Genomic DNA, 15,579 nt, shown 5'->3' with positions numbered 1-15,579 from the left:
GTAACCCTGTTGAAATCTTTTGGAACCCCCTGAAACGCCCCTGCTCTTTTCCATAAACGGCCCCTGGCCACCATTGCCATAGTTAATGTGGTGCATAGGCAGCTTTCAAGCTGATAAATAGTTTTTCGCTGTATTTGATCAGAATCAGAGATGGGATCATTCCTTCGTTTGCAAAACAGTTACACTTACTTGCTGTTCACATGCTTCAGAAACATCTTATCAACATACAATGTTTGGAAGATTTTTTCATACCTACTTTACCTAAAACTTTGTCGAACAACGTCCAGCAAACGCAACTCTCCACGGCGTTGAGTGTAGTTTACTCACCGCGTGCAGAGTTGATTGTGTTATTTGGCAAACTTTTAGACGAACCTGCAAGGTAAAAATGCTTCATGCACTGTTCATTGATTGCATGCTTTTGAACTACGATAGTTGCAAGTGAATGTAACTCCTTGCAGAATTATGATTCCATGTCTGACACGTGCATAAATGTTGGCCTGACATTCCTAAGGAGATTCCGTCTGGGGTTCTTCTAGAGCTCTTTCCAGGATTTCTTCAGAAAGTTCTCCCGGGATTCTTCCGGAGATTCTTTCCAGGATTTTTAAAGGAATACTTTCCAAGATTACTTCAGGTTACTCTTAGATGTCTTTAAAATTTCTCCTGAAATTCTATAGAAATTTAAACCCGAGATTCCTTCAAGAATTCCTTCAAGGAATACGTTCAATTTTTGCTGAGATTCCTCCAAGAATTTCTGCTCTGGTTTCTCCTCGAGCTTATTCTAGGATCTCTTTGGGATTTCCTTCTGTGGTTCCTCACGAAGCTCCTTTTTATTTTTGTATGTCTATGTATTTTAACTTACTGGCTAAGTTTACACTTGACCTCAGGAAGCTACATTTGAGATTCTTTTCGAGGTTCCTTCAGAAGCTCCCTCTGGGATCCCTTTTGAGATTCTTAAAAGATTCCATCTGAGGTTACTCCAGGAGCTCCTTACAGGATATCTTCAGAGATTCCTGCTGAGTCTTTCGGTTTTTTTTTCTGCGATTTATCGGGGTATTTCAGGAATCCTTCAGGAATTCCATCTGAGATCTCCTGATATTGCTTTTTAGAATGTTTTCAGTTTTTTATGCAATTCAGTATCATAATTTTTATTTTATTTAACTCATTTTGGTATCATAATGGCCAATTTTTCCGAACTGGTTCATTATGCAACTGAAATGAGTTGCATAATGAAAATTAGTTGTATATTGTTCATAATGCAACTTATTTTAGTTGCATTATGAACATTATGCAACTCAAATGGGTTGCATTATGAAAAAAATCATTGCATAAAATTTTGTATGGAACTCGTTGCAAAACTTGATTTTTTCAGCACTCTTCGTATTTATCCAACTCGGCAAGCCTCGTTGGATAAATGTACGACTCGTGCTGAAAAAATCAACTTTTTGCAACTCGTTACATAAATAACTATTTTTTTACTCCCAGGAGGTATTCCTGAAAATTCCAGCATTTTCACCCGGAGATCAATCCAGGTGTTCTTCCAGGGATTGCTTCAGGAACTTCCTCCGAGATTCCTCCAGAAACTCCTTCCACAATTCCATAAGGGATTTCTTCAAAATATCTTTCTAAGATCCTTATAGGAATCCTGCAAGAAATTCTTCCAGTATTCCTTCCAATACCTCTATGGGATTCCTCCAGGAATTCCTTTCGGGATTCTTTCAGGAGCTGCTCCTGGTAGTGCTTCATGAATTCCTTTCAGTAATTCCACCGGGAACTACTTCCGAGACTCGTCCAAGGCCCTCTTCCGGAATTCTTCCAGGAACAACTTTCAAGATTCTTTCAGGAACTCCTTCGTGGATTCGTCCGGGAGCTTCTTCCAGGATTTCTTTTCTGAACTCTTTCCGGGGTTATTCTGATTTTTTCTTTTTTCTTTCAGAAACTGCTCCCAAGATTTCTCTAGGAACTCTTAGTAGGATTCATCTAGCAACTCTTTTTTGGTTTCGTTTGGAATTCCTACAGATCCTTCTGAAACTACTTAGGAAGAACAGTGTGGAATACTTTCAGATGTTTCTAATGGAAATATTCCAGAGTATTTTCAAGAATGGCTCCATCAGTTTTTGTTTATGGAATTCTTAATGAAGTTCCAACAAGATTTCCTTGAGGAAATACTCAAATAAATTCCTTCTGGTTCTCCTCCAACAGTTTCTTCCGGAATTCCATTTTTCCAGAAATACTTTCTGGAATATTGAAAAGTACTTGTGAAGACATTTCAAAAGAAAGCTATTAGGGTAATTTCAGATGGAATTCCTGGAGAATTCCCGGAGCTCCTTGAGAAATCCCGGAAGAAATCTTATAGAGTACCAGAAGAAACTTCTGAAAGGATCCCAGAGGGAACTACTTAAGAAACCCCAAAAATAATCTCAAATATAGCTCTCTGAGGAATTACAGATGAAAATTCTTGACCGATCCTAGCCTTAATTTATGAAAAAAACACGAAAGGAATTCCTGGAAGAATGCTAAACGAATCTCGGAATTAATTTTCTGAGAAATTTCCGGAAGGGATTTTGAAGAAATCCTGTAACTCTTGAAGTAATCTCAGAAAGTATTCTTTAAGAAATCCCAGAAAGATCCCGTAATAAACCTGATAGTACTTCCTGGAGGAATCCTGACAAAAGATCTTGAAGGAATCCCAGACTCAACCTCTTTGGAAATCTTAGAAGAAACTAATGTGTGCAGAAACCGCGGCGAATTTCTTGGAGAAATCTTGAAGCTGAACCCGGATAAAAAATTACCATTCATTACATGGTAAATATTATTAACATATGACTGGTTTTATCGTTCACAATAAAACACATAGTAGATATATTGTTACTTTTTACAATAGAAATCAAACCCATATAGTTCGTACAATAAGTGAACAATAGCTTTATTAGTGACTTATTGATTCGATTGTTTTTCAATAGTTCTATAATAATTTAAACTTACTAGCAGTAAAAATTAATTTAAGTTGTTTTTAAATAGTTGCAAAAGTGCCTGCAAAGTTCTTATGGACTTCTTATTAAAAAAGAGTTTATTTGTCAATTACACTTAAAAACAATTCGTAACAAATAAATAACAATAAATATTATTGTTGCTTGGATCATGTTTGTATAATCAAATACAAAATCACTTGACATATTTTTTTATAGTTTTCGTTTTAAATTTGAATACAATAGATGTTTCGCTTAAGCTTCAACGACTGATAGACGTCAAGTCGTGTTGGCAGAGGAAGCTCTCAATGAATAACGGAGGAAGTACCCAGCTCGGTACCCAGGTAACCACTAAGCACTGTTCTGAGCATTATAACGACCATTAAACAGCTTTTCAGTGCTAAATAGCTCTATATAAGCATTCCTAATGCTTATAAGCACCATAACCAGTAAGAACTAAATTAAGCCCTGTAAGTCTATATAAAGCCTACAAGCTGTAAAGAAGTTTGTCAGTGCTGTCACAGGGCTTGGAGCACATGACATTTATATCAATCAAAATAGATTTCGACCAAAACAGAGTCGGTCATGATCAATACATTTTACATCCATGTCGGACGGGATTGACAGAACGGGATTATTTATGTTGTTGGCATGTTTATCGGGATGGTGTTGTTAAATAGATAATGGAATCTGGTTATCTTGATTATTCCATTTTTTTCAATCAAGACAAACTTCAGCTCGTTTCCCTTTTCTTGTGAAACGTTTCCCGACCATTTATATAAATATTGCTTCTCCTGCATCAATTCCTGCGTTCGTCACCACCAAGCTTACCACTGAATCATCCTCATCCCATATCATTTTCAACCCTCGAAATGCCCAAACTATTTTGTTTTTCATGGTTTAAATACTAGTTTGATCACACCATTCCCATGGTGCATTGGTGGAGCAGATGAGAAAGGCAACGGACTTGGACTTGATCAGGAACTCGGAGGACAACAGCTAGAATCTGGATGAAGTAGCAAAAAAGCAACTTCAATGGAAGCGAAGGAAGTTAGAAAAGAACAGGAGATAAACAAAATATTTTTTTCTTTTTTCTTTGTCTCACTTTTGACAACTTTCGCTCCAGAGACTTGGTACGATATTTTAAAGTTGGCCGTATATCAGCCGAATAATTCGCCAAAAGTGGCTTTTGAGCAGCTCTATAAGAGGATATAGAACCAATTAGCTCTGTTAGATAGGTTCTACATTCGACTATAGAGCCGACTTAATGCCATTTTTACGGCTTAATGATTACTTGGGTACTTATAGAAAACTAGCTGAAAATCAGGTTTTAGCCAAGTGAGCCAAGTGACGACAAGAAAAGGATGAACAATGATTTTTCTAATGTTTTCCAATAAGTTAAAGGAATCTAGTAAATAGTAAACTATCATTGATAACAATACAAATACAATTAGTTTAATGGGGTCAATTGAACCGATGCTAAAATAAACATGCAATAATATTTGTTGTTATGTAAACAGATTTCGCCTTTGAAAAACCAGAGAATTCATATTTCTCGCTAACATTTTTCCCCAGCATTTACAGATACTAATGGCCACATGAAATGTGAACGATTTATGGTATGGATCATACGACCTGAGGTCTGACTTGTGATATTTGGCAGTTATTTGAAAAGATTGAAGATAGATCTTATCAACAGCTGCCAAGCAATACATACCAGACCGACATCAGAGTGTTTGATTCTTATCCTAAAATGTGCATATCATTCTGGCAGCCGTTAGTGCTCGTAAATGCTGGATATAAATGTTAGCGGAAAATATAAATTCTATGGATTTTCAAAAGCGAAAACTGCTTACAAACAACAACAAATATTATTGTATTTTTATTGTAACAACGATTCATATGACGCCATTCGATTAATTGTATTTGTATTGTAAGAACAATGAAAAAACATTAAGATATATTGTTTTCTTTTGAAAATTGCCCTAAAAATGTCTCATAAAAACACAATACATTCTATTGTTTTTCACGAAAAAGTGTATGAAAATTTTCTCAAAATTTTATGGTTAAGATACATAACGACCACCATTTTTTATTGTAAAAGTGCCATTTACCATTCGCCGAATGGTATAAAACAATAGGGGTGATGGTGAGTGTGCTGTGTAAATTACAATACGTTCAATGGTGAATATTTTTCGAAAAAATGGTGTTGTAACAATAAAATTTATCGTATTTTTATGATATTTTTTATCAGGGAAAGCGAATTGAATACCCAAGTAACCACGATGCTGAAGCCATATTGCATGCAGATATACGGTGTACTTAGAGCAATCATTACTTTACATGCAAGCTTAAAGTTGATTTAAATTGGAAATTGACAATTATGCGACTTCTCCAAGGTGCCAGTATAATAAAGCTTCAGCATCGTGGTTACTTGGGTAGGGAATTCCACCGCCTGGAACGAGAATCGAACCCACACTCCGAGACTTACGAAAGCCTATTATTGACAATTCGAATGAGAGAGCAGTTTGCCCCAATCTCCCCATTACCCAAAGCCGTAATGGTTACGAAACCCATAGCCAGAGAACGTCAGGGATTCGAGGCACGTGCATCAGGTTCGCTAACTGCCCATCGGGGATGATCGCCTTCGTGCTTTTTATCTCTTGCTGGCTTTTTTTTCTGTATCATCTGCTTCGCTGGACAAACAATGGAGTCGAAAGTGTTTCAACCAGTTTCTGTAGCTGTAGGGTTGTGCCTCCTATATCCCACATCATTCGAGTGGAAATGGAACCTATCTGCTTGCTGGAAACGGATGCATGCTAGTTAGCGGGTAAATATTTGCTACCAAGAGTGATTCTAGAGAAGTAGTCCCCACTGCATTTGTTTTAGGAGTTGGAATAAACTTGGTACGTTGAGATCAAAGGTTGTTTTGAGTTTGGAAATGTTATGTCAGAAGCCTTAAAAAGCAACGAGTCATTCACTCGATTTTTACAACATAATGTTTTGAAATCCGTACGCAGTGTTGCACACCGTCCATCGTTGCTTTAATCAGTCTAGTCAGCTTCCCAGGAAAGCCGTTTTCGTCCATGATTTTTCACAGCTCTGTGCGGTCGATACTGTCGTATGCCACCTTGAAGGCGATAAACAGGTGACCTGGTTTCACAGTATTTCTAAAGGATCTTCCATACGGTGAAGATCCGGTCCGTTGTCGACCGGCCGTCGATAAATCCGGCTTGATAACTTCCCACGAACTCATTCGTTTTAGATGACAGACGACGAAAGATGATCTGGGATATAACTTTGTAGGCATTATTCAAAATGGTGATCTCTCTGAAGTTCTCACAATCCAACTGTTCGTCATTCTTATGAATGGGGCAGAGTATCCCTTCCTTCCATTCCTTCGGTAGCTGTTCGGTGTCCTAGAACCTGACTATGAATGGATGCAGACAGGTGGATAACTTTTCTGAATCCATCTTGATGAGTTCAGCTGCGATACCATCCTTACCTGCTGCTTTGTTGGTTTTGAGCTGGTAAATAAATCTTTAACTTCCCACCACAAAGAGTGTATTTTTTAAAATATTTCTCAATTTGTCCATTACACGCATTTTTCCTTCAAATGCTTCAAGTGTTTTCGTCTATGCCAGGAGTGCTCCCAGATGAAATTTCCGGAAGATGTTCAGAAAAAAATAACTGCTTTGCAAAAAATACTCTTAGAGTATTCCCAGAATAAATCCTCCGGGAGAATTGATACAATACAATCCTGGAGGAGCCACAGAAAGATCTTTTGAAGGTACCGCATTAAGAAATCGTGAAGGAATTAAAAAAAATGTAGAGAGATCAACAAATGCTATTGGAAGAATTCAGGATCGAAATTCTTGGACGAGTTCCAGGAGGATTTCCTGGAAGAATGCCAGAACCGATTCCAGAAGAAAACTTCTAATGAAACCATTTGGAGGAATCCTAAGAAGAATTTGATTAAAACCCAAAATTACGATTCCTGATGGAATTTCTACAGCAATTCCCGTAGATACCCAAGAAAGCACTTGATAAGGCAGATCTGGGTTAGAAGGAAATCTCAGGGATCAGAAACTCTGATATATGTTGCCCTTTACTGGCATTTACCAGATTAGAGAAAAACTTGTAGTTAAAAGACACAGAATGTTGCTAATTGACAAATTGAGGGATGAATTTTTGAAACCGTGCCGAGCTCTCGACGCATACTGAATTAGACACCAGCAAACAGACTGCTTGGTGGCTAGGTATGCGGAGTGCGAGAGTAAGTCTCGGCTTCAAATAAAAATAATACGCTCTCATTTGTAGTTGTTGGGCACAAACGAGGCTGTGTTGTGGATTGACATCTAAGCCGAAAGAGAGATGATTCTTGAAAAAGTGAATGTTCATGGTGAGGGCTCGGGTTCAGTTTGGTTTTCTATTCCGCAGAATTATCACCTGTTCTGTGGCTTAGTTGGTTAAAGCACCGGTCTAGCGAATACGGGGTCGTGGGTTCGAATCCCACCAGAACGCGATTTTTTTTCCAAAAATACATCCCTCAATTTGTCAATTAGCAACGTTCTGTGTCTTCTAACTACAAGTTTTTCTGTATCAGAAACTCTTTTTTCGAGAATTTCTCAACGATTTCCACGAGATGGCCAAGTGGGATGATGCGTTGTCGGCGTTGTTTAGAAAATTGTAAAATGTGATTTGTGAAATTCGAATGTAGTCAAAGATGTCAAAGACCAAAGACCAGTGAAAGTGGATGTGGAAAGTGAACTGCGTAATTGTAGTTGAAAAATATGTTTTCTAGTAAAATTTCTAGTTCTGGTCAACTGAAAACGACGGTCCGTGTTGAAAAAAAAAACAACTGAGCATACCTCAGAAGCTCTCCTTCAAGCCCTTTCAAACTTTCTGGAATCCCCTTGAAACGCCTTGACCAACTAGAAGCCCATATGGAAGCCTGTGACGTCCCCTAAAACTCCTATGAAACACTCTGACATGCTCTAAAATGGCTTGAAACGCTTCTGCAACTCTCCCAAACTCCCCTGAAGCTAATCGGAAAGCCTTTGAAGCCCTCTGAAACTCTTGGGACACCTCTGTAACTCACTGGGTCACTGGAACGCCTTGAAACCCTACCGAAGCTCACCTGAAAGCAGGATAAATAAAACTCTCTGAGACCAGCTGAAGCACCCTGAAATGCCTTGAAATGCATTGAAATCCTTTGTAACTTCATCTGAAATTCCCAGAAACGTCCCCCTGAAGCTCCCCTGAAAGCCTACTTTGGTTCCCCAAGCTCCCGGAAACTTCTCTGAAGCCGCTTGAAGTGTAATGAAATACATCTGAAACCCCCTAAAACTCTCCTGGAGCTCACCTGATTGCCTGTGAAGCCCCCTCAAATGCCTTAAATTTCATCCTGGAACGCTCTGTACATCAAGAAGGTTGGCAAAACATAATAATTGGTACACTAGTAGCGTTGAACGCTGATTTTCGTTGTGGAATTTGAATATGGATTTTTTTTTATATTTTAGGATGTTCTTGTCTGTCGAAATTGCTCTGAAATTCAGTCCTCTATAACTGCAGGAGTAATTTTATTCGTTTTATCAAAAAAAAAAAAATACATAGCTTAATCTGCTACAATCCGTGAATTCTCGTTAACATTATTAGGATAATGTAGGTCATCCAAATAACCTTGGAGTTTAGAACCCCAGATATGGTGTTTGATGACTAATACTTGAATATACATTCAAGGTGGTCCAAACTATCTTGGAGTTTAATCCTTGACATCTACAGTTATTATTAACAGTAGTAACACAGACAAACAGACGTAACACTTGCGAAATTTCCATCGACCACGCTTTAAACGATCATTTTAAATTTGTATAGTTGTGGCTTTCACAACCAGAGGCGCGCGCATCGTTTTCTATGCGTTTGACGTTTCACACTAGCGCCTTCTGTTGACGATATTGCACAACACAGTGATTCGTGCAACTTTTCCACCAGGTGATGGTAGTGTGAACTGGGCGATGGATTTAAATGAAAATCGTTCAAGGTGTTACGTCTGTTTGTCTGTGGTAGTAATATACACTGAAACCTCTTTTCATGCACATGGCTGGGACTGCATAAATTAAAAATGTGCATAAATTAAAAAAGGCATAAAAAGAGGGAAATTTATGCATAAATTAAGTTTGGGCTTTAAGTAGGGAATCTTGTTCGCGAGAACAGGTCTTGCTCCTGGGCAGTTGTGGTGGGGCTAAGGGGGTTTCCATAAAGTTCCCAGAATGCCCAAAAAGAGGGTTCCAAGGGGCCTCAGGGGCGTTTTAAGGGGTTATTTCGTTCCAAGGGGTTTAGGGGCATCTCAGGGAACTCAGGAGCCTTTGACGGACGTTGCAAGAGATTTGAGGGGCGTTTTAAGGTATTTCATAGTCATTTCAGAGAGTTTCAGGATGTTTCAGGAACATTTTAAGGGCTATTGAATGCATTTCAGGTGCGTTTCAAGGGGTTTATGGACCCTATTAAAGGCGTCCAAAGGGGATTTAAAGACAGTTCAAATTGATTATGATGATGTCAAGGGCATTTCAATCGGATTGCGGAGGTTTCAGGGGCGTTTCAAGGAATTTTAGGTCTGGGTCGTATCAGTGGGTTTAAAGACAATCTTTAAATCAAAATTTTTTCAGGGGTGTTTTAAAAGATATTGTGTTAAGGTATCTAAAAATCTTTTGAAACTTCCTGAAATGCCTCCAAAATCCCCCTGAAACCCCCACGACCCCATGTAACGCACCCAAGTCGGACCGAAACCCGCAAAAAATCATCGTAACGCTTCCGTAACGCCTCTGAATCCCGCCGAAAATGGTCTACCACGAAATGTCTCCAAAATCCCCCTTAAACCCCACTCCCCGAAAACTCCTCGTAACGCTTAAGTAACACCTCTGAATCCCACCGAAAATGCTCTAAAACGTCCGGAAATGCCTCCAAAATCCCCCTTAAACCCCTTCGGACCCATGTAACATACCTGAGTATCTCCGAAACCCCCCCCCCTCCCGAAAACTCATCCGTTAAGCTTCCGTAACGTCTCTGAATAACGCCGAAAATGCTCTAGAAAGTCCGGAAATGCCTCCAAAATCTCCTTCAAACCTCCTCAGACCCCATGTAACGCACCTGAGAGGATCCAAACCTCACGAAAACTCAATCGTAATGCTTCCGTAACGTCTCTAAATCACGCCGAAAATGCTCTGCCACATCCTGAAATGCCTCCAAAATCCCCCTTAAACCTCCTCGGACCCCATGTAACGCACCTGAGAGGCTCCGGACCCCCCGAAAACTCCTCGTAACGCTTAAGTAACTCTGAATCCCGCCGAAAATGCTCTGAAACGTGTGGAAATGCCTCCAAAATTCCCCTTAAACCCCCTCGGACCCATGTAACACACCTGAGTATCTCCAAAACATCCCCCCCCGAAAACTCATCCGTAACGCTTCCGTAACGTCTCTGAATCACGCCGAAAATGAAAATGCTCTAGAAAGTCCGGAAATGCCTCCAAAATCTCCTTTAAACCTCCTCAGACCCCATGTATCGCACCTGAGAAGCTCCGAACCTCTCAAAAACTCCTCCGTAACGCCTCTGAATCACGCCGAAATGCTCTGAAACATCCTCAAATGCCTCCAAAATCCCTGAACGCACCTGAGACGCACCGAAACTTCTGAAAACTCCTCCGTAACGCTTCCGTAACGCCTCTGAACCTCGCCGAAAATGCTCAGAAACTTCCAAAAATGGATCCAAAAGTCTCCCTTAACCAAAACCCTTACAAACGCCTCCGCAACGCTTCTGATAAAATGCTCTGTGGCTTCCTGGAATGACTCCGAAACCCCCTTAAGACCCTCTAGGACCCCATGTAACGCACATGAGGATGAGACCTTCAGAAACACCCGACAACCTTCCTTTGCTCTCCCGTGTAAACACCCCTAGGCCGCCGTTGCAATAGTTTCCGTCATTTTTAAATATTCTTATGCACAATATTGGTTCTGAGTAGCTTTCCCTCTTTTTATGCAGGGCATAAAAAGAGGTGCGTAAATTAAAAATGCATAAAAATAACATGCATAAAAATAACATGCATAAAAAGAGGTTTTAGTGTACACTATAAAGTCTAACAGCATACTATTATTGCTGACACCCTTGGAATTGTACGAACCATTCAAAAATTCATTTGGAATGCTCCACATTTGTCAAACTACTCCAAAGAGCTGAGCTTAAGGTCAACACTCGTAACAGCAGTCATATCCATTTCACAGAGTAACGTTGCATAATTAACTATGATTACCAGACCTACTGGAAAACTAATAGACATTATTTTGTATTTTTAATGTCCATTCAAAGTAGTTCAAACTGTCCTGGAATTTTGTCCTTGGAATCTATACAGTCGTACAATAGTTATTTTCGCAATGAACTGTTGTCCAACTATAATCAATAACTTTCTTGGAGTTGTTCGAATCATTACTGAGTTTATTTGAGATATTGTCGATCAAACTATTCCAATGAGCCGAACTTCAGCTCTACGTGTGTATTGGTATTCATACCCACTCAACTGAGTAACGTTGCACAATAACCTATGGTTACCGGACCTACTGGAAGACTGATTTATATTATTACATACTTTTCGGAGAATTCAGTGCAAAATGGTTGATTACATATCGCAGCTATGTATGATGGTAAAAGATTGTTAGTACATACGTAGACTCTATAATATGTGAATTCAAGGACAGTTTGGATGTTCTAGCTCATCCAAAAATATATCTATAATTGTAATTAATACGAGGCAATCCTTAATACCACTTTAACCCTCGGGCGATCGTGCTATTGTATCATTATTTTTTTTGCATTAAAGTCTTACTCCTTCATCATCTCTGTTTCTCCACAGTAAAACAGGGACGCAACCTAATTCCAATGGACCCGAACGGTTCCAGTGATCCGTACGTCAAGATCAAGCTCATTCCAGACTCGGACAACGTGAAGAAGAAAACCAAAACCATTCGGGCGTCGCTGAATCCGGTGTGGAATGAGACCATCTCCTTGTAAGTTACTTGTAATTAAGATAAACTGAAGAACTTCAGCCTAATGTCTGATCATTCGCAGTGATCTCAAACCCGAAGACAAGGACCGTCGAATCCTGATCGAGGTATGGGATTGGGATCGTACCTCGAGGAACGACTTCATGGGCTCGCTGTCGTTTGGCATTTCGGAAATTCTGAAAAACCCCGTGGACGGTTGGTTCAAGCTGCTGACCCAGGAGGAGGGCGAGTACTACAACGTTCCCGTGCCGGAGGAGGGCACCGATCTAGTGCAGCTGAAGAGTCAGATGAGGGTGAGTTAAGTGGTTAAAGTTGATTTGTTCAAATCTAAGCAGATCCCTTTGTCATCCAGAAAACGTCCATATCGAAGAAGGCACCAGTGCTTTGCGACAAGGACGTTCCTCACAACATGGGCAAGAAGGACGTGATACGGGCTACGGATTTCAACTTCCTAATGGTACTGGGCAAAGGGTCGTTCGGCAAGGTCATGCTGGCCGAGCGGAAGGGATCGGACGAGCTGTACGCCATCAAGATCCTGAAGAAGGACATCATCATCCAGGACGATGACGTCGAGTGCACCATGGTCGAGAAGCGAGTGCTGGCGCTGTCCCTTAAACCGCCCTTCCTGGTACAACTACATTCCTGTTTTCAAACTATGGTAAGTGTTGTGAAGGCAAAACAGTGCTGTCATGGTTAAATCGGAGCTGATCACTCAACTTTTTCAAATTACAAAGCCACTATACTGGTACGCCCCCATGAAAATTACTTCAATATTGCGCCTATTTAAGAATAATTCAGGGGAACCGCTCCATGACTTATTTTTTAAACTCTTTGCTTTGGTCTGGCGGGAATTCTATTTACGAGGCCAGCTAAAATTCTACTAGAGATTGCTCCAAGAATATTTTAATAAGGTATTCCTTCTCATATACTTCTTTTGAATTTTCTCCACCATTACCTTCAACATTTATCAATTTATCAATCAAATTTTCGGAATTTTGGTTGAAACATTTACTAGAACGAATTTCTCCAGGAACTTTTCTTAGGTCTTCTTCAGGAGTTCTTCTAGAAATTCTCAAAAGATTTATCTTGAATCTAGTCTATGAGTTTCTTTAGAAGTTCTTTCGGAAACAATTGCAGGGATATCTTTAGGGATCCTTCAAGAAATTCCACCAAGAACTGCTTCAAAAGTTCGTGCATTTATTCCTGCATGTATTTTTTCTAATAACTCTCTAGGAGTTTTATTGGAATTTCCCCAGGAATACTTTTAGAATTGCCTAGTGAATTATCACAAATTTGATGTATTTTCTGAATAACTTATTGGGATAATTCCTAGTGAAATTTGTACGAAAGCTTCTGTAAAATTGTAGAGAATCTTCAGAAACCGTTAGAAAAAGTGAAAGAAATTCGTTACTTGAATATTTCTACGGAGAAAATCCTACAAGAATTTTAAAAAGTATGTAAGGAAATCTCTTGAAAACATTCCAGGAGGATCTTCCACAGAAATTCTCGGTGATAGTCTTGAAGAAATATTTCGAAAGACCCCCAGAAAACTTCGAAAGTAATTCCTTTTTATGGACATTTTCTGTTAAACTTCAGATGGAATTCATGTAGAAAATTCGCAAAAAAATGCGTACAAAATCTTAGAGAACTTCTCGGAGCAGCTCAAGCAGACCCTTTCGGAGGAACTTTCTTAGAAATTTTTGGAAAATCTCTTGAAGAATTTCCAGGAAATATACCAAAAGGGATTTCTATTGAAAAACCGGCCAAACTCTTGAGGACATGCGAATTCCCAAAGAAATTGCCAAAGAAATTTCGAAAAAAATTTCAACCTAAAATCACCGAACTCAATGGAATTTCCAAAGTAAACAACCGCATTATTTTCCAAAAAAAAAAACAAAATCCAATGAAATTGATTAATCCATCGATTCCTTTGCCGAAGAAAATGCTGAAGAACTTTGCAAGAATTTTCAAAATAATATCATAAGCTATAACCTAAGATATTTCCAAAGTTGTTCTCATATAAATTTTCGATGCCTCTGGATAGAAATTATCGATGAAATTCTCAAAATAATGGCCACGGAAATTCAAAACAAAATATACGGTGGAATTTTCTCAAAGGAATTACCGAAGCCCAAAGTATTGATTGATTGATTGTCTTTATTTAAGAGATTTCCAGCCCTTGGCTGGTTCGTCTCTGCTTCCCAAAGTAGTTACTGGAATAATTTCCATAGTAATCGGCGATGAAATTCCCAAAGGAATTACAGAAATTACAAATCATCGAAGATGATAAAAAAAATATCAAAGAAATAAAAAAAAAAATTAAAAAAACTGAAGAAATTGCAGAAGAAAATTCCAAAACTAATACAGATGGAATTTATTTTAAAAAAAATGAGACAATCACAGAAATAACCGAAACAATTTCCGAAGGAATTGCCTATATTTTCGCAGAGATTCGGAAATTCGTCCAGGGATTTGCTTTAGAAATTCCATTTATTTCCAGGAGCTCTTTCAGAAACTTTTGTTGGAATTTCTCCAGAGGTTTCTTCATGTATTACTTCCTATATTCAGGGAGCAGCGAGCACGACGAGTGGGCCATGTGGAGCGTAATGTGGCGAGCATTGGGCATTACTGAAAGTGGAGAGCGGCAGCAGGAAACCAAGCATTGTGGCGTATTATTGATGATTATGTGCCATCTTAATTGTGATGTTGTGAATTCACGGATTCTCTCAAGTGTTTTTTTTTAAGAAATCCCTTTAGAAAAATTCCCCCAGAAAATCGTCTAGAAGTTTCTCCAGGAATTTCTATTTTTTTCTGATGATGCCTCTCTCAGCAATTCCTGCAGAATTACTTCAACGTCTATTCTTTGATATTTTTTGAAAAAAAAAATCAAGAATTTTTTTCAGTAACATTTTGCGCAATTTCTGGAATAGCTTCTGAAAAAATTCGTGAAGGAATATCTGAAAGAAATCATAGGAGATATTTTTGACGGAATCACTGGAGCAATTTCTCCAAATATCCTTGTGGGAATTTCTGCAGGAACTCTTGGAAGAATTTCCGGAAGCCTATCCGTAGTACTTTTGATGTGTTTTTATTGGAATTTTATTTTATTGAAATATTTTTTTAAGAAGTCCGTTACTGATATTCCTAAAAGAATCTGTTAAGATCTGAAGAAGTATCTGGAGATATTTTAATAGCAATCCAAGCTAGAACTTATGAATGAGTTCTTGAAGGAATTTCTGGATAAACCTGCAGTAGAATCCTGTAGAAATTTCAGGTAAGAACTCTTGAATAAAGTTCTAGAGAAATATCTGAAAAAGCTCCAAGATAAATTCTGAAAGAATGCCAAAAAAATTTCTGATGAATTTGTTGGAGAAATACCTGAAGAAACTTCTCACAAAGCCCTTGGTGAAATTTTTAGAAAAGTTTTTTAAATTTTTTTTATTTTTTTTTATTTTAAGGAAAAAATATAAATAATCAATAATAAAAATAAATATTTTAGTGACAGTCTTGGAGGATTTCTTGAAAGTATTCTTAGAGCTATCTATGGACGTATTTCTGG

General features: G+C 38.7%; 1 protein-coding gene across 10 annotated transcripts in view; it reads left to right on the top strand.

Annotated features, from left to right (window-relative positions):
• LOC115260955 (protein kinase C, brain isozyme-like) overlaps positions 1-15,579 on the top strand; it is a 285,232-nt gene that overhangs the window by 229,787 nt on the left and 39,866 nt on the right. For all 10 annotated transcript variants that reach the window (XM_062856747.1, XM_062856739.1, XM_062856742.1 and 7 more), the window contains 3 exons: positions 11,870-12,023; positions 12,085-12,313; positions 12,373-12,678. In XM_062856747.1, coding sequence (XP_062712731.1) covers positions 11,870-12,023; positions 12,085-12,313; positions 12,373-12,678 — 689 coding nt within the window. The remainder of the gene's footprint in view (positions 1-11,869; positions 12,024-12,084; positions 12,314-12,372; positions 12,679-15,579) is intronic.

This window comes from Aedes albopictus, chromosome 3 (genome assembly GCF_035046485.1).
Source record: "Aedes albopictus strain Foshan chromosome 3, AalbF5, whole genome shotgun sequence".
In the NCBI taxonomy this organism is placed as follows: Eukaryota; Metazoa; Arthropoda; class Insecta; order Diptera; family Culicidae; genus Aedes; species Aedes albopictus.
The sequence above is the reverse complement of the archived record's forward strand: the minus strand, read 5'-3'. Positions and strand labels throughout refer to the sequence as shown.